Source organism: Adiantum capillus-veneris, chromosome 18 (genome assembly GCF_014529385.1).
Source record: "Adiantum capillus-veneris isolate H3 chromosome 18, ASM1452938v2, whole genome shotgun sequence".
In the NCBI taxonomy this organism is placed as follows: domain Eukaryota; kingdom Viridiplantae; phylum Streptophyta; class Polypodiopsida; order Polypodiales; family Pteridaceae; genus Adiantum; species Adiantum capillus-veneris.
Window position 1 is genome coordinate 12,620,755 of NC_140948.1, and position 13,600 is coordinate 12,634,354.

The 13,600-nt window shown below is 45.5% G+C and overlaps 1 protein-coding gene across 3 annotated transcripts in view; it reads right to left on the reverse strand.

Moving 5' to 3' along the window:
- Nucleotides 1-5,762: 5,762 nt before the first annotated feature.
- Nucleotides 5,763-13,600, reverse strand: part of LOC147435243 (RNA-binding S4 domain-containing protein) — a 64,479-nt gene continuing 56,641 nt past the window's right edge. For 2 of the 3 annotated variants that reach the window (XM_086488328.1, XM_086488331.1), the window contains exons 6-9: nt 6,592-6,656; nt 6,352-6,450; nt 6,107-6,206; nt 5,763-6,023 (exon numbers count right to left, since the gene is read on the reverse strand). In XM_086488328.1, the coding sequence (XP_086344454.1) occupies nt 5,961-6,023; nt 6,107-6,206; nt 6,352-6,450; nt 6,592-6,656 (327 nt within the window). In that variant the 3' untranslated portion in view covers nt 5,763-5,960. The remainder of the gene's footprint in view (nt 6,024-6,106; nt 6,207-6,351; nt 6,451-6,591; nt 6,657-13,600) is intronic. The other variant, XM_086488329.1, reaches the window with a different exon arrangement.

The window sequence follows — 13,600 nt, forward strand, 5'->3', positions numbered from 1 at the left end:
CCAAAAGGTTACATGTGGTGAATCTAATACCAGGTCTGGGTACAAAAAGTACAAAGAATTGAAAAGAAAAAGGGCGGTAGGGGTGGGGTGAAAGCTCATACAACGGGGACACAAAGGGGGGGTGAGCTGATACAATGGAGATCTCTGACAGTAGCGGCATCATATACATATACATCAATATCCAAAAGGACGGCTCCTATGTCGCGTCAGTATGTATGGATCCTCTGTCGCAATGTGCGTCGATGTCGAGAGGGCCCCCTCATCCGTGGGCGACAGGACCTCCCCAACTCTATCGCCCAATCAAGCAGATGAAATGAAATGTTATATTGACAACCTATGAGACCAAAACGTTACATCCAGGGAACATAAAAATAAGATAAATGTTGGTACGAGAGCACGAGAGAGAGAGAGAGAGAGAGAGAGAGAGAGAGAGAGAGAGAGAGATGTTATATTGAAATGAAATGTTATATTAACATCTTCAAAAGGCCAGAGTGACCTATGAGACCAGAAAGTTACAATGTGGTGGATCTGATACAAAGTCAGAGTAACAAGATGACAAAATGACAAAAAATGAAAAAATAAAATACTATGGAATCCTGAAGTGCTAGGTGTGAACTAAGCAGCTAAACAGCTAGCTGGGATAGCTAGATCACAGGAGATCCAGCATCGGTCGACTGGCGGATCTCATCAATCTCCTCCATGGTCAGTAGTCTGACCGGGCGTCGTGCATGTCGAGCCAAAGTGATCCGAATCCTCTAATGCAACCTCCATCGATGTTGTGTAGTCCTCCACAGTCGTGGGCGTCTGGATCTCCCCAGCTCAGTCGCTCGGTCGATCAATGTGCCTCTGGTGTGAGGCGACGAGCTCTGCTGTGGTAGTAACTCCTCCGGGTGTCCAGTGGCAGCTCTAAAGAAGTCTGTGATCTGTCTCTGAGACTGGCTAGCCTCTCCTCTCATCAGGCTCTCTCTGTGTCTGCGCAGCTCGAGCAAAAACAAACCCAGGCATCTCTGATCCTCGTACCGCATGACTCTAGAGAATCGTCCAAAGCCCTCTCTAAACAAGCAATGGAAGCGGCCTCGTATCTCATAGTAGACGGGGCAGTGGCATGTGTAGTGCAACTCTGTCTCAGGCTCGATGTCACACAGGAGGCATGTCCTGGCCTCTGTTGGTACTCCGCTATATCTCCCAGTCTCGATCCGCAGCTGGTGTGAGGATGTGCGTATCTGGCCAATAGCACATCGTATCCCATGAGACAAGTGGGTGTCCATGTATCTGGGCCTCGTCACAAAACCATCCTCCATAAGTTGGAGGAGATGCTCTCTGTAGAAAGCCATCTTCGTGCCCAGCTCCTGCGTTGGCTGTATCCATGTCCTCTTGGTGTCTAGCTGAGTCAAGTCCTGGCGAATGAGCCTGGTGATTTCAGACTGTGTAAGAGTCAGAGAGGGCGCATCCAGTGAGTACTGGAAGGGAGGCAATCTATCTATGCTGAACCCATGTGCCTGAAACATGATGTCATCTCTCCATACCAGCATGTTGTATCTCCTTGCATGGCTAACTGTCGAGAGGACTCAAGTGCAAGGCGTGCATATCTGTCTCTGGGAAGTTCCCACATGCGGTGTATGAAGGAGACGGATCTGGTGAGCGCCTCAACCACTAGTGGGGGGGCAGCTAGCTCTGCTCGTACAATAGCACGTGGTACTGAAGCCTTGGCTCTAATGAGCCTCGAGATCATACAGACCAGAGGCTTCTCCATGTCCCCCCACCCATCACTGCGGCCTGTCCTCCCGTGATGATCCAGTGAAGGTCCCCAAATCTCAGCTCTATAAAGCAATGCAGAAGCCACCAAAGTGTCAAAGAGCCAGAGCTTCGTTTCGTCCGAGGCTCCTGAAACTGAACCTGTGAACACATCCATTCCAATCTACCTAATGCTGCATAGGCTCTGGTCAATCTAGTCTCTGCTGCCCTCCTCAATGAAAATGCTGGCCCACTAAATACAACTCCAAGGTAAGTGTAAGCATCTGTATACTCCACCTTCTGCTGGCCGTATGTGAATGCTGGCCCTGACCTCCTGATCCACTATGAGGTGGTATTAAATACCATGACCTTGGTTTTACCAAGGTTGACGAACAAACCACTTTCCTGGGCAAACCTATGCAAAGCATCCAAGTGACGTTGCATCCCCTCCGGAGAGTTAGAGATCAACACAATATCATCAGCATATAACAATAGTGGAATCCATGTCCCTGCCAGCTATGCACCTCTATCCCCATCTCTCTCAATGTAGTCAGAAACCTCATCTACATACATAGCAAATAGAGTAGGAGAGAGCTGGTAGACCCTTTGGTGTGCGTACATGCCCTACTACTGACCTGTATAATGCCATGACCCCCCAAATGAGCTCAGTGGGTACTCCCATCTGTTGTAATCTGCGCATCAATCTAGCTCTGGGCACTATGTCAAATGCTTTGCGGAAATCCACAAAACTACAATAGATCCTTCTCCCACGCAATCTGCCCTCCTCAATGATGGCTCTGAGTGTCAAGATATGGTCAAGAGAAGAAAAACCCCTCCTGAAACTTGCCTGCCCGGCTGCACGTATCCCCTCCCTCTCTGCCCATCTACTCAGCTGCTGCTCAAGAATAGATGCGTACAACCGTACCAATGTGTGTCCAATCATGATAGTGCAATAATTCCCAGGCTCCATAGGGTCTCCCGCCTTGAAGATAGGTACAATAGTAGATAGGCTCCAAGTATCAGGCAAGCGCTCACACATGGCACGGTTAAACATAACTGCTAGAAGCTCTGCTAGTAAATCTCTGGCATGCGTGAAATGCTCAGCCACTAAGCCATCATGATCATATGCTCTCCCAGTCCTCATCCTGTCAATGGCCTTCCTCACCATCTCAACGGTGAAAAAAGCACATGTGTGTGGGCATGGATCGGGGGGGTCGGGAAGGGGGGGCTGCTCGGGAACTGTGTACAGAGATGATGCATATTGGCCCCAAGCCTCTGTAGAACTGATGGCGGGGGGGGGAGTGCTCATGAAAGAGCCGCCATGCCTCACGTTAGTCTTGACTCAAGAATAGCTGGTATAGATCTTGTTCTAGGCGAGCCAAAAATGCCCTCTTCTTCCGCCACACTAGGCGTCAAAAGTCAATTTGTGACTGTCTGTGAGTGATGTCCCCCAAAAGCACCTCCCTCTAAAGTCTAGTAGCTCTAGTGTCCCGGCATTCCTCATCATACCAACTGCTATGGGGCATGCTCCCCGAATGGCATCTCTGCTCAGGTTGGGTATGTGGGTATGCCTTTGCTGCTGCCTCATGTAGTGCCTATGTCAGTATAGTAGTAAGCTCCTCCAGCGGTCGCCCTGGCTCCTCTGTGCACAAGCGTCTGTAGATCTCATCTATGTATACAGAATCCGTCTTCCACGTGAAGGTGTAGCGAGTAGGGGCTGCTGCCCGTAGCCTGTGCGCTACACTAAACTGAAAAGAGATGGTCAACGACACAAGAGCATGGTCCACTGCCACACCAACAGGTCTGGGTCCAACCGTGAGATCTTGGATACTGGAGATGAGGCTCGGCTGTGCCATGACATAATCCACTGTGCTGGCTCCATGTCTGTGTGGAAAGCATGTAAAACCCCCCGCAGCGGGAAATCTATGTAGTCCATTCAAGATGGCCAATCCATGTGCAGTCCCCATGTCTATCAAGTGTCGTCCATACTCAGTGTGTTCTCCATCCTGTGATAGTCTGGATAGGCCCGTCTCTGCAGCATCCAACTCTCTCAGCATCTCCTCTGAAGTATCATAAAAGACTGTCTGATGATGTGCAGTCCTAGCATTGAAATCCCCTAGAATGATGATGTCACCATCTCTAGAGAACTCCCATATATCATCATCCAAAATAGAGAAGGGGGACTGTCCTCTAGGTGGTGCATAAACTGACGTACTCGGGGGAAAGTAGCAAATAGCAATGTAAAGATATCTGCCTGTCTCTGCTCTCAATCTCACCCACATGTGCCTAGCTTGTTCATCCCTGCGGGCTACATGTATCAATGGCTGCAACTCCTCCCTGAATAACACTGCCACTCCTCCTCAGCCCCGCCCTCTGTGCTCTGATCCTGTCTCCTGTCTACAGGCTGTCTCCCACCTATATTCACTAATGTGAGGCAAAGATTGCCCCGGGGCCTGATGTGTCTCAGAGTAGCAGACGATGTCTCTTCCCGTAAAACTATCCTCAAAAGCACCCACATCAAGGCACATAGATCCATTACAATTCCAGGTGGCAACTTTGAGTGTGGTCACATAGGTCTCGCACCGTCATGTGGAGCGCCGCTCTACAATCACCACTCGGCCATCTCTGTAGAAGGCCGTCTTTCCCTTCTCCCTTGCCGCTTGAATCTCTGGCATTACCTCCCTCATATGCGCAAGCTGTGTGAGAGTGAGGTCATCTCCAAGGAATATGCCCGTTTTCTTTAGTGTAGGGCACTTCTTCAAGAAATCCTTCTTTGCCTCCATGGATGGGAAACGAATGATTAAAGCTCTCCCTTTTGAAGTCTCCCCATTGCCTTGTGTCTTCTTCCCTACCCTCCATGCCTTTGTATGAGTAGCCTCACTACCCATCATGCGGAGAAGTTCTTCGACTTCCCTTCCACATCATCTCGGTCTTTTAGACCGGTTACTCTTATATGCAAGGCTCTAGTTTTCCTTCGCTGCTCTTCTTCTAGAGTCATGTTGATGATTGTAGGAGTGGGTACGAATGTGGTTTCTTTCCCTTTCCCTTTCTTAGCGACTTCTATCCATTTCTCGACCTCATCCGCCTTCTTCTGTGTCTTCGTGATCACATCCATCCACAAAGACGTCTTTACCACCTTCTGTTTCTCCTCCTCTATGATCATCCATACCTGCTCCTTGATGACCTTGATCTCCTCTATCACCGAGGGCTGGAATTCCCCTTCTTCCAATCCACTGCTTACTCTATCCGCAAGCTCTCGCTTGAGGGCTGTGACCTCTTCTCTAAGTGCTTGTGAATCCGTCTTAAGTGCTTGTAGCTCTACGAGAGAGAGAGAGAGAGAGAGAGAGAGAGAGAGAGAGAGAGAGAGAGATGATATGAAATGAAATGTTATATTAACGTCTTCTAAAGGATAAAATGACCTATGAGACCAAAGACTTACATCAGAGTGAATCTGATACAATGTCTGGATAAAAAGAAAGAAAGTAAACAAAAACACTGGTAGAGCTGTAAAAGATGGGTATCAAGAGCCTGAGGGTACACATACAAAAGGTGGGTGTGTATCTCAAAGAGAGAGAGAGAGAGAGAGAGAGATGAAATGAAATGATATATTAACCTCTTCAAAAGGCCAAAATGACCTATGAGACCAAGCCGTTACAACATAGTGAATCTGATACCATGTTCGGAATCAAAAAGAACTGAAACAAAATACAATGTGTAGTACAATGAAAGAAGGGGGGAAGATATGGAGGAGATCCATCCTCATCTGCACTCTGGACGTCGAGAGAGTATGGCTCAAATCCTCTGCTGTAGTCTCCGTCAGTTTTGTGTAGCTCCTCTCCTCAATCGCGGGGCGTCTAGATCTCCCTAGCTCCAATGCTCGGTCTATGAGAATGCCAGTAGCGGTAGTATGAGTGCGGGCAGAGCTCTGCAATGGTGTCTGCTCCTCTGGGGGTCCAATATCTGAGAGAGAGAGAGAGAGAGAGAGAGAGAGAGAGAGAGAGAGATTAAAGGACATGTCATACGGGAGAAGCATATAAAACTGCGTGCAGCTTAATTAGCCATAGATACTACAGACTGGAAAATCTTCCCTCTTCCTCCCTCCTGCAAAAAATAATGCCGGCTTTTCATGAAACAGCCTCAAATCTAGTATGGGATGGTTCAAAGTTACAAATTATTCACTTTGAAGGTAGTCAACACATTACATTGCCACAAATGAAGTCTCTTTTTCACATATACCGCAGCAGCTCCACATGATACCTCCCTTTCCTCGTAGTACCAATTTGCCCAACCTGCAGCCAGTGCCAGTCAGTAAGCCCCACTGAAAGAGCCACATTCTGTATGATACAGGCATACCTTGCAAAGCAATGCTCACCTCTACCCTGCCTTTTTGGTTTACTGAAATTATGTCTCCAGATTTGACTAAAAGTCCATTCTTGGTAACCTCTTTCCAATTAACACGAACATCTCCTGCACTGAATGGTGCACCATAAAACATCTCTTTTAGCACGAGCTAGAATAGGATGACCTTATTTGCATTCTTATAATGGCGTGTTTGGCTGAAAACTCAGTGTTAGCCAGGTATATGGATTCCAGAATCCACGCAACAAGACACTTAACCTGATCAAATCAGCTAGCTTTGAACGTGAAATTTTGAAACCAGCACTTGCCACTGCATCGACCCTAAGAGAGGCTTCAACAGACTTGGTGATTTGTAATCTATGAGCAAAACCAATAGAAAACATCAAATACATGCAAATTATGAAATCTAATAAGGAGAGGTCCAACCTAGGAGGTTGATAATGAATAGAAAACATCAAGTACATGCAAATTATGAAATGTAATAAGGAGAGGTCCAACCTAGGAGGTTGATAATGAATATCCTTCAACGGAATCGTTTTGCAAAGCACTGGTGTCTTGCGAACCTTTATAGATAAAGCAAAAAAATCCACTTGAGAAACATCAATAAGTGACCATAAACTTACATAGATAACAGAGTCAGAAGTTTAGTTAAGAGTGCGCTTGAGAAACAACAACATAATTACTGTAACTAGTTACTTCTGAAAGTGACCATGATTGATCTTATCACATTCGACCGAGATATACTGTAGCAAGCAAGCTGAAGCTACACTTTCATCAGATGACTGTTTGGTGATATTAATGACCATTCTAAATGTGAAGAAAAACATATGTAATGATGCTCAATAGTCAATGACATGCAACTGCAAGTCAGAAGCAGTCTATAATTTGACTTTGTTTCAGAAAGTTTTGACAATCTTTCTAGGGAAAGAATTACTTTATTTGAGAGAGACAATTTTGGACATCCTAAATATAAAAAAATTGCCACATTTATATCAGCTCAGTGTTGCCGCTTCCCCACCATGATGGCTCTTGTTTCCTAATTCTACTGATTCAACCGTCCAAACTAAAGATCTCTAGACATTGAGTGCAGCTCTCCATGTCACATATAACCTCTATCAACTAATATGAAAACCCTTTGTAGTACCCAGCACTCAAAAATAGTTGACAGCAGAGAAATTTGTACTGGGTGCAATTATCTAGCCTGATTCTAGTACAGAGAACGCTCGCTAAAGCCCTCACCACCCCCCCCCCCCCCCCCCCCCCCCCCCCCCCCCCGTGGCCGCATCCCACCCTAGCCTCCACCTCCTCTTGTCCTTCTCTTGTGGAGGGGAGGGGAGGGGAGTGTGTGAGTGTGTGTGTGTGCGCGCGTGTGCGCCCACTTCTAAGCAATTCTTCCAGCATTTGCATCATTCTGGGCAATCTCAAGCTATTAAGAGAATCAAACTTTCATCAGGGGTAAGGAGCTGGCTCAGGTTCTGCAGTCTCACTATGGCAAGATCTTTGAGGGTCCTTTACCTCCCACACAGGAAGCTTGCAAAGCGCGTTACTTGTTTCTTTCGTATGTTACTCCCATTTTTTCAATTCAGCAGGCTCAAGACTTGGAGGTTGCTTTTACTGAGTCAAAATTGTATGCCAGCTTGCTTGATTTGGGCCGTTGGAAATTGCCTAGTTGGGATAGTCTTATGGTGGAATTTTTCTTGTCTTTCTGGGATGACTTGAAGTTGCTACTGTTGATAATGATGAATACGGCCTGGGAACAGCATAAATTGCCCTCCTCCTGGAAAGAAGGCCTCCTCAAGTTGATACCTAAGCAAGCACTATGTGAAGAGTTCTCTCATTGGAGACCAATTGCGCTCATGCCTATGGTATATTGATGGCTAAAATGATTGTTAATCATCTCAAGGGTGCATGAAGGCCTACATCAATCTCAATATGGCTTCATTCCGCGCCGTCAAAGTACTAATAATCTGGCCAATACCATGTTAGGCATGGAATATGCAAAATATACTCAACAAGATGTATTGGTTATGCAGGTTGACATTGAAAAGGCTTTTGATGTTGTTCTTTGGGACTACATTGCAAATGTTATGAAACAATTGGGCTTTGGGCCCAAGCTTTCCTGCGTGGTTTTTTTCTTTTATGCACATAGTTCTTCCGCAGGCTTGTTGGATGGTTCTCTCACAAACCCTTGGCCTCTGGGACGATCAGTAAGACAAGGTTGTCCACTGAGTGCTTTGCTCTATGCAATCACTACCCACCCCCTGCTTGTGTATCTGGATTTCTTGACTTCTTCTGGTCGATTGAATGGTCTCGCACTTCCATCTAGGAAGCATTTTGTTGGTCAAGCCTATGCGGATGACTCTTTGTTTATGCCTTGCATTCATTTTGACGATGTAGAACTGATTATGCATACTCTTCACTTGTTTGGATTGGCGGTGGGCCTCAAAGTCATTTTTTGCAAATCCAAGTTATTGCCTTTGAATGAGTATGATTGGCATAAGCTATTATGGCCAAGGGAGATTGTTCCTCCGCATGTCATAGTTCGCCATCTAGGTTATCCGCTGGCTTGGAATGTATCAGCTGCACATAAATTGGATTGGGTACTTCAGCGTCTACATTCGAAGTTGCATTATTGGAAATTGTCCACTTGGCCATAACATGTACGTCTCAGAATTATCTAGTGCATTCTCATGGCTTATGTGCAGTTTTTATTACCCATGTTACCCTGGTCTCCGTTGTGCTTGCAGGCCCTCATGTCTACTTTTTGGGAGCACTTATGGCATACCTCATTTCACAAAAAAGGTCTTCGACTTTTGTCCCTGGATAAGTTGTGTTCTCCCGGGTTGAATATTTTGGATTTGTGCACTCATGTTCTGGCTCACAAAGCTATGTTGTTACCAATCTTGGTGCAACAGCGGCAGCCCTGGAAACTTATGGTGTCACATATGTGAGCATATTGTTACGCCATCATTTGGTCATTGGCAGCTGACATATTGGGAGGTTGTTTTTTAGCAGCTTCAAGGACACATTCCAGGATGTCCCTTTACTTTGTGGACTGGAAGGTTGTCACCTCGCATATGCAATGGCATGGTCGCCAACACCTGCTTGGCAATTCCCTTCAATTGGAGAGTTTGCATTGGAGCAAGGCTTTCTCCTGGACTTTGGTTCAGCGGTCTCCTCGCCAGGTCTATTTTCTTTCGCAAAAAGGAATTTGTTAGGTGCATCAGGTGGTGGATGATACTGGACATGTTCTTTCATTTCCGAATGAGGCATCTCGCTTTCGCTTGGGGCACCATTATTCTTCTCTCTGGCAGGAGATTCAGAGGATGCTTGCTGACTTTTCCCCTATTCCTCCTTTGAATGTGGGCTCACATTTTTCTGACTGGAAGCTTGCTGACCTGAGGCTGGACTGCATTTCTACTCCCAATGTTCATGCTCTATTACAATCTGCTGTATGGATTGTGCGGCATGGTAATCAGCTGTGGTCTCTCTCCAAATCAGCCTTGTGCTAGAAGCGAACCTTGGCTGGTATCTGGCCCAATCATCTACTTTTAAGGGAACGTATTTTCTTGTGGCTCTGCTTGGTGGAATTTTACCTATTGGCAGCTTGTTACGTGCTCGGTATATTGCGCCTTCTCATTCTCTCAAATGTCATGATGTTGAGGAGACTATGCCGCACTTATTGTGGGGCTGTCGCTGCTCTCAATCCTTCATTCGACAAGTGTCTTGTAAGGTGCAGCGGATGTGAATGTTGAACTTTGCTCAAGATGAGTGCTCCAAACTGTGCTCAAGGGTTCCTTTTATTTATAGTGAGAGAGTGCAAATGATCACAAACAAAGTGGTAAACACTGTGAATGAAGGTGTTGAGACTGAGAGATAGAGAAAGAAGAATACGACACCAGAATGTTGTCAAACCCTCCTCCAAAGGCCCCACTCTCTATGGCGAGAGCGATCTACTATTGATTGCACAAACCTCTACAATGCAATGGACTTGCCGACGATGTCGCCAACAATGAGGACGGTGACGAGACGGTTGAAAACTGAAAACACTAAGGGTTGAAATCTGCAAATCTTGTATCGTTGAATTCTGACTCTATGTCGGTGAAGACGGCGATGACGACGATGCGCCGACGATGCGCTGAAAACGCAGATGCTGAAATCTGCGAATAGCGGGCTGAATCTGCAAACGCTGGCTGATCTGACCGTGCGGCGAGGATCTGCTGCTGCCGGAAGGTGAGATCTGCGAGGTTTGGGGGCTGCGGTACGGAGGCTAACTGCTGAAAACTGAAAACGCTGATGCAAATTTGGGATCTGTCGTCAAGGAACTGCAAACGCTAGGGCTGATTTGCAACTCCAAAAACGCTATGGCTGATGGGACATCTGCTGCAAAAACACTATGGATTATGCCGTCGCCAGGCTGATCTGCAAGTTGCAAAATGCTGGGGCTGATCTGCACTTGAGAAAAACGCTGGTCCTTGGTGGCTGAAAACGCTAGGTTGCCTGCCGGGGGGGGGGGGGTCTTGCTGAGAAGGTGCACTGTCATACTTGTGGTCTCTGCTGCCTCTTCTGCCAGAAACTGCTAGCGCTAGGTTTCTTATATAGTGACTTACCAGAATTGCCCTACCCAATTTCCCAACAAAGTCACTTATTAACAATAACTGAAAAATGGCTAAAATAGAGAAAATAGGTTTGTGCATTGTAAAATTGCTCCTGATGGGTTCTGATGGTAATCTGATGATCATGTTGTGTGCAACCAAAGGATATGCATCTACTCATAAGTGCCTGGACATGCACGGTCTGCGAACAGACTCACTAAAGTGCCAGAACACTTCCTAAGCTAACTGAACCCTTGTCATGAAGTAGCTTGTCCACATACACATAGGGTTAGATGTACACGTGACATCCCCTCCTTTTTAAAGTGAGGTACTGGTACCAAACTAGATGGCGTCGAGGGAGATCGCCAACAATCTCTGGAATCCTGGAAAGGACTCTTCGCCGACCCACTCTGATGCGTGGGTCATGCGATACTTGAACTTCATAAAGGTCTGCAAGCGACAAAGTCATCTATGGCTCCTTCAATGCTTCAACTTCGTCTATAGTCATGCATCTACCTTCTTCAAGAATCTCCGTTGAAAATTCCTGAAACCAGTTCCAACACAAAAACATGAACATACCCATTTCATGGAAAGTGACTGAAAAAATTTGATTCTTCTTTAAAGATTGTGCATGTAATGTAGATGAACATATAGACGAAGTGCTAAACCGTTCATCAAACACACGCAAATAATAGAATCGAAACTTGTCTTTCTGATCTAAATCTATTAACTGTGGCAAATCACAATGGAAATGCCGATGCTTGATGCTCAATCCTTCTTGTGCTCTTTCGGATATTGTGTCATGCCAAGGAAGAGACATGGAATGTGAATTCCTTGGGTGCAAACATTTCATCTTTTCATGAGTAATCCGCATACATCCGTGCTCATTCATGAGTGAATCGTGTCCATCGTACCATATGGCATGCCAATGAAAAGGGATCACATAAGGACGGTGACTAAAATACAGGAAACCATCACAAATGAAACACTCGAACAATGCGTGCTGACTAATCATGCGCACACATAATACTTCTTGTGGGGGTTCTTGGGACCTCGACTCGAGAGCCAAGATCGGTTCTTGGTGATTGATCTAATCTGCAATAAGGTTAGCTTCACTAGAAAAAGCATCAACTAAACCATCATCTTTGTGAACAATCACATCTTTATCCTACAAATCATCATACTTGTGAATAATCGCATCTTGATCATACAAATCATATGTGTCGTGCTTTGGAGAAGACAAGACTGAGAAAGTCTCCTTCTCCTCATTCTTTTCAAGCTTCGCATGCACATTAGAAATGAGAGATAAAGAATGAACAACTTGCTCCCCACGAATGACAATGGAAGAGTCACTCTTGGCATTGAAAGTGAAAGTATTAGCTGCCCAATCAATGAGAGGGTTATCCATCGAATGCCTAAAAGCATATCACATCCTGAAAGAGGAGAGACTACAAATTTTCTGCAGAAGGACGCTTGTTGAACAATGAACAAAACATCAAGGTACTCTTGCGTGATGAGAGAGTCCGTACGGGAGCGAAGCCCGACACCTCGAAAGGAGATTTCTTGCTAACCTCCAAGCGGGCTCTTTCGACAAGAGAGTCACTAATCACATCATGCATACTGCCTAAGTCAAACAATATGACAAAACGTTGACCCTTCACATGACCATAATACTGAATGAGAGACTCATCAATGGGAGGATCATGAGAAACTTGGGTCACACTCGTGTTCTCATTTATTGCATTGACAGAGGATGTGGGTTTGTGGATTCTTTAAATTCATTAGAATCAAGCTTAGAACATGTTCTTTTTATGTGACCCTTGATGTGACAATGATCACATCGACCTTCCTTAAAATAAATGCTTTGTTCTTTCGACGTGATGTATCCTCCTAAAATTCCTTGTTCTGCATGTTCATCTACATTGTGTTGAATAAAGGCCTAAATAACCCCTTTTTGTACATTTTTATACTTTGTCCAGGTTCACATTCAACCTGGACACACACATTTTTTTTAAGTCACTTATAATAAAAGTGGGAAAACCCAAAACTCACTTATTAAGTCTTCCCCAAAAACGTGAGCTCTCTCTCTCTCTCCCTGCTTCGATCCCTAGCGCTTCCTCTCTGCTGCACTGCGCCTCCTGCTTCTTGCTCCAATCCTGCACTATATCGCGACGCGCACCTACCGGTACCTTCTGCTTCGCGCTTTCAACTCGTATCAGTCCTAGGGTTTCAAAACAGCCCTGTGCAGTCTGCTGGACAGCAAGTTAAAATTGCTCTCCCGAAATCAATTTTGCTTCCATCGCGAAGCCCCTTGCTTCCGAGGTCAAAAAGATCACCAAAACTGTCAAAACAGCCCAAAACATGTTTTTAGGTCAAAACAGGTGATCTGCAGGTTATGACAGCAATACAAAGGTGTACCAAAGCTGTGGGATCACATGTATTGATGTTTTTCGTGACAAATTGAGTGAAAAGCTGAGTATAGGTGCCTGAAATTGCACATTTCAGCTGAAATTTCAGATTTGGACAATTTCATGTAAAGAAATTGTGGTTTATCATATGGAAAGTCTTGTGGTTGCTCCTATTTGCTGAAATTTTCAACCTATTGCATCTCTCTTGTATACACACTTGTGGTTGAATTAAGATGGCTTCTTCCTCTTCTGCATCTGGCACTAAAAGTTTGATGGAAATCAAACGGTTCGATGGTCAAGGCTTCGACCTCTGGCAAGAACGCATGCAAGGTATCCTTTTCTTAAAGGGTTGTGAAGATGCATGGAAGAGAATAAGCCGCAAGTTTTGTCTGACGAAGAGTGGACCAGGTTGAATAAGAAGGCTATGGCCTACATCAAAATGGCTATCAATGATGACATTTTGACGGACATCAAGCGTTTGGACTCTGCTTATGCAATATGACA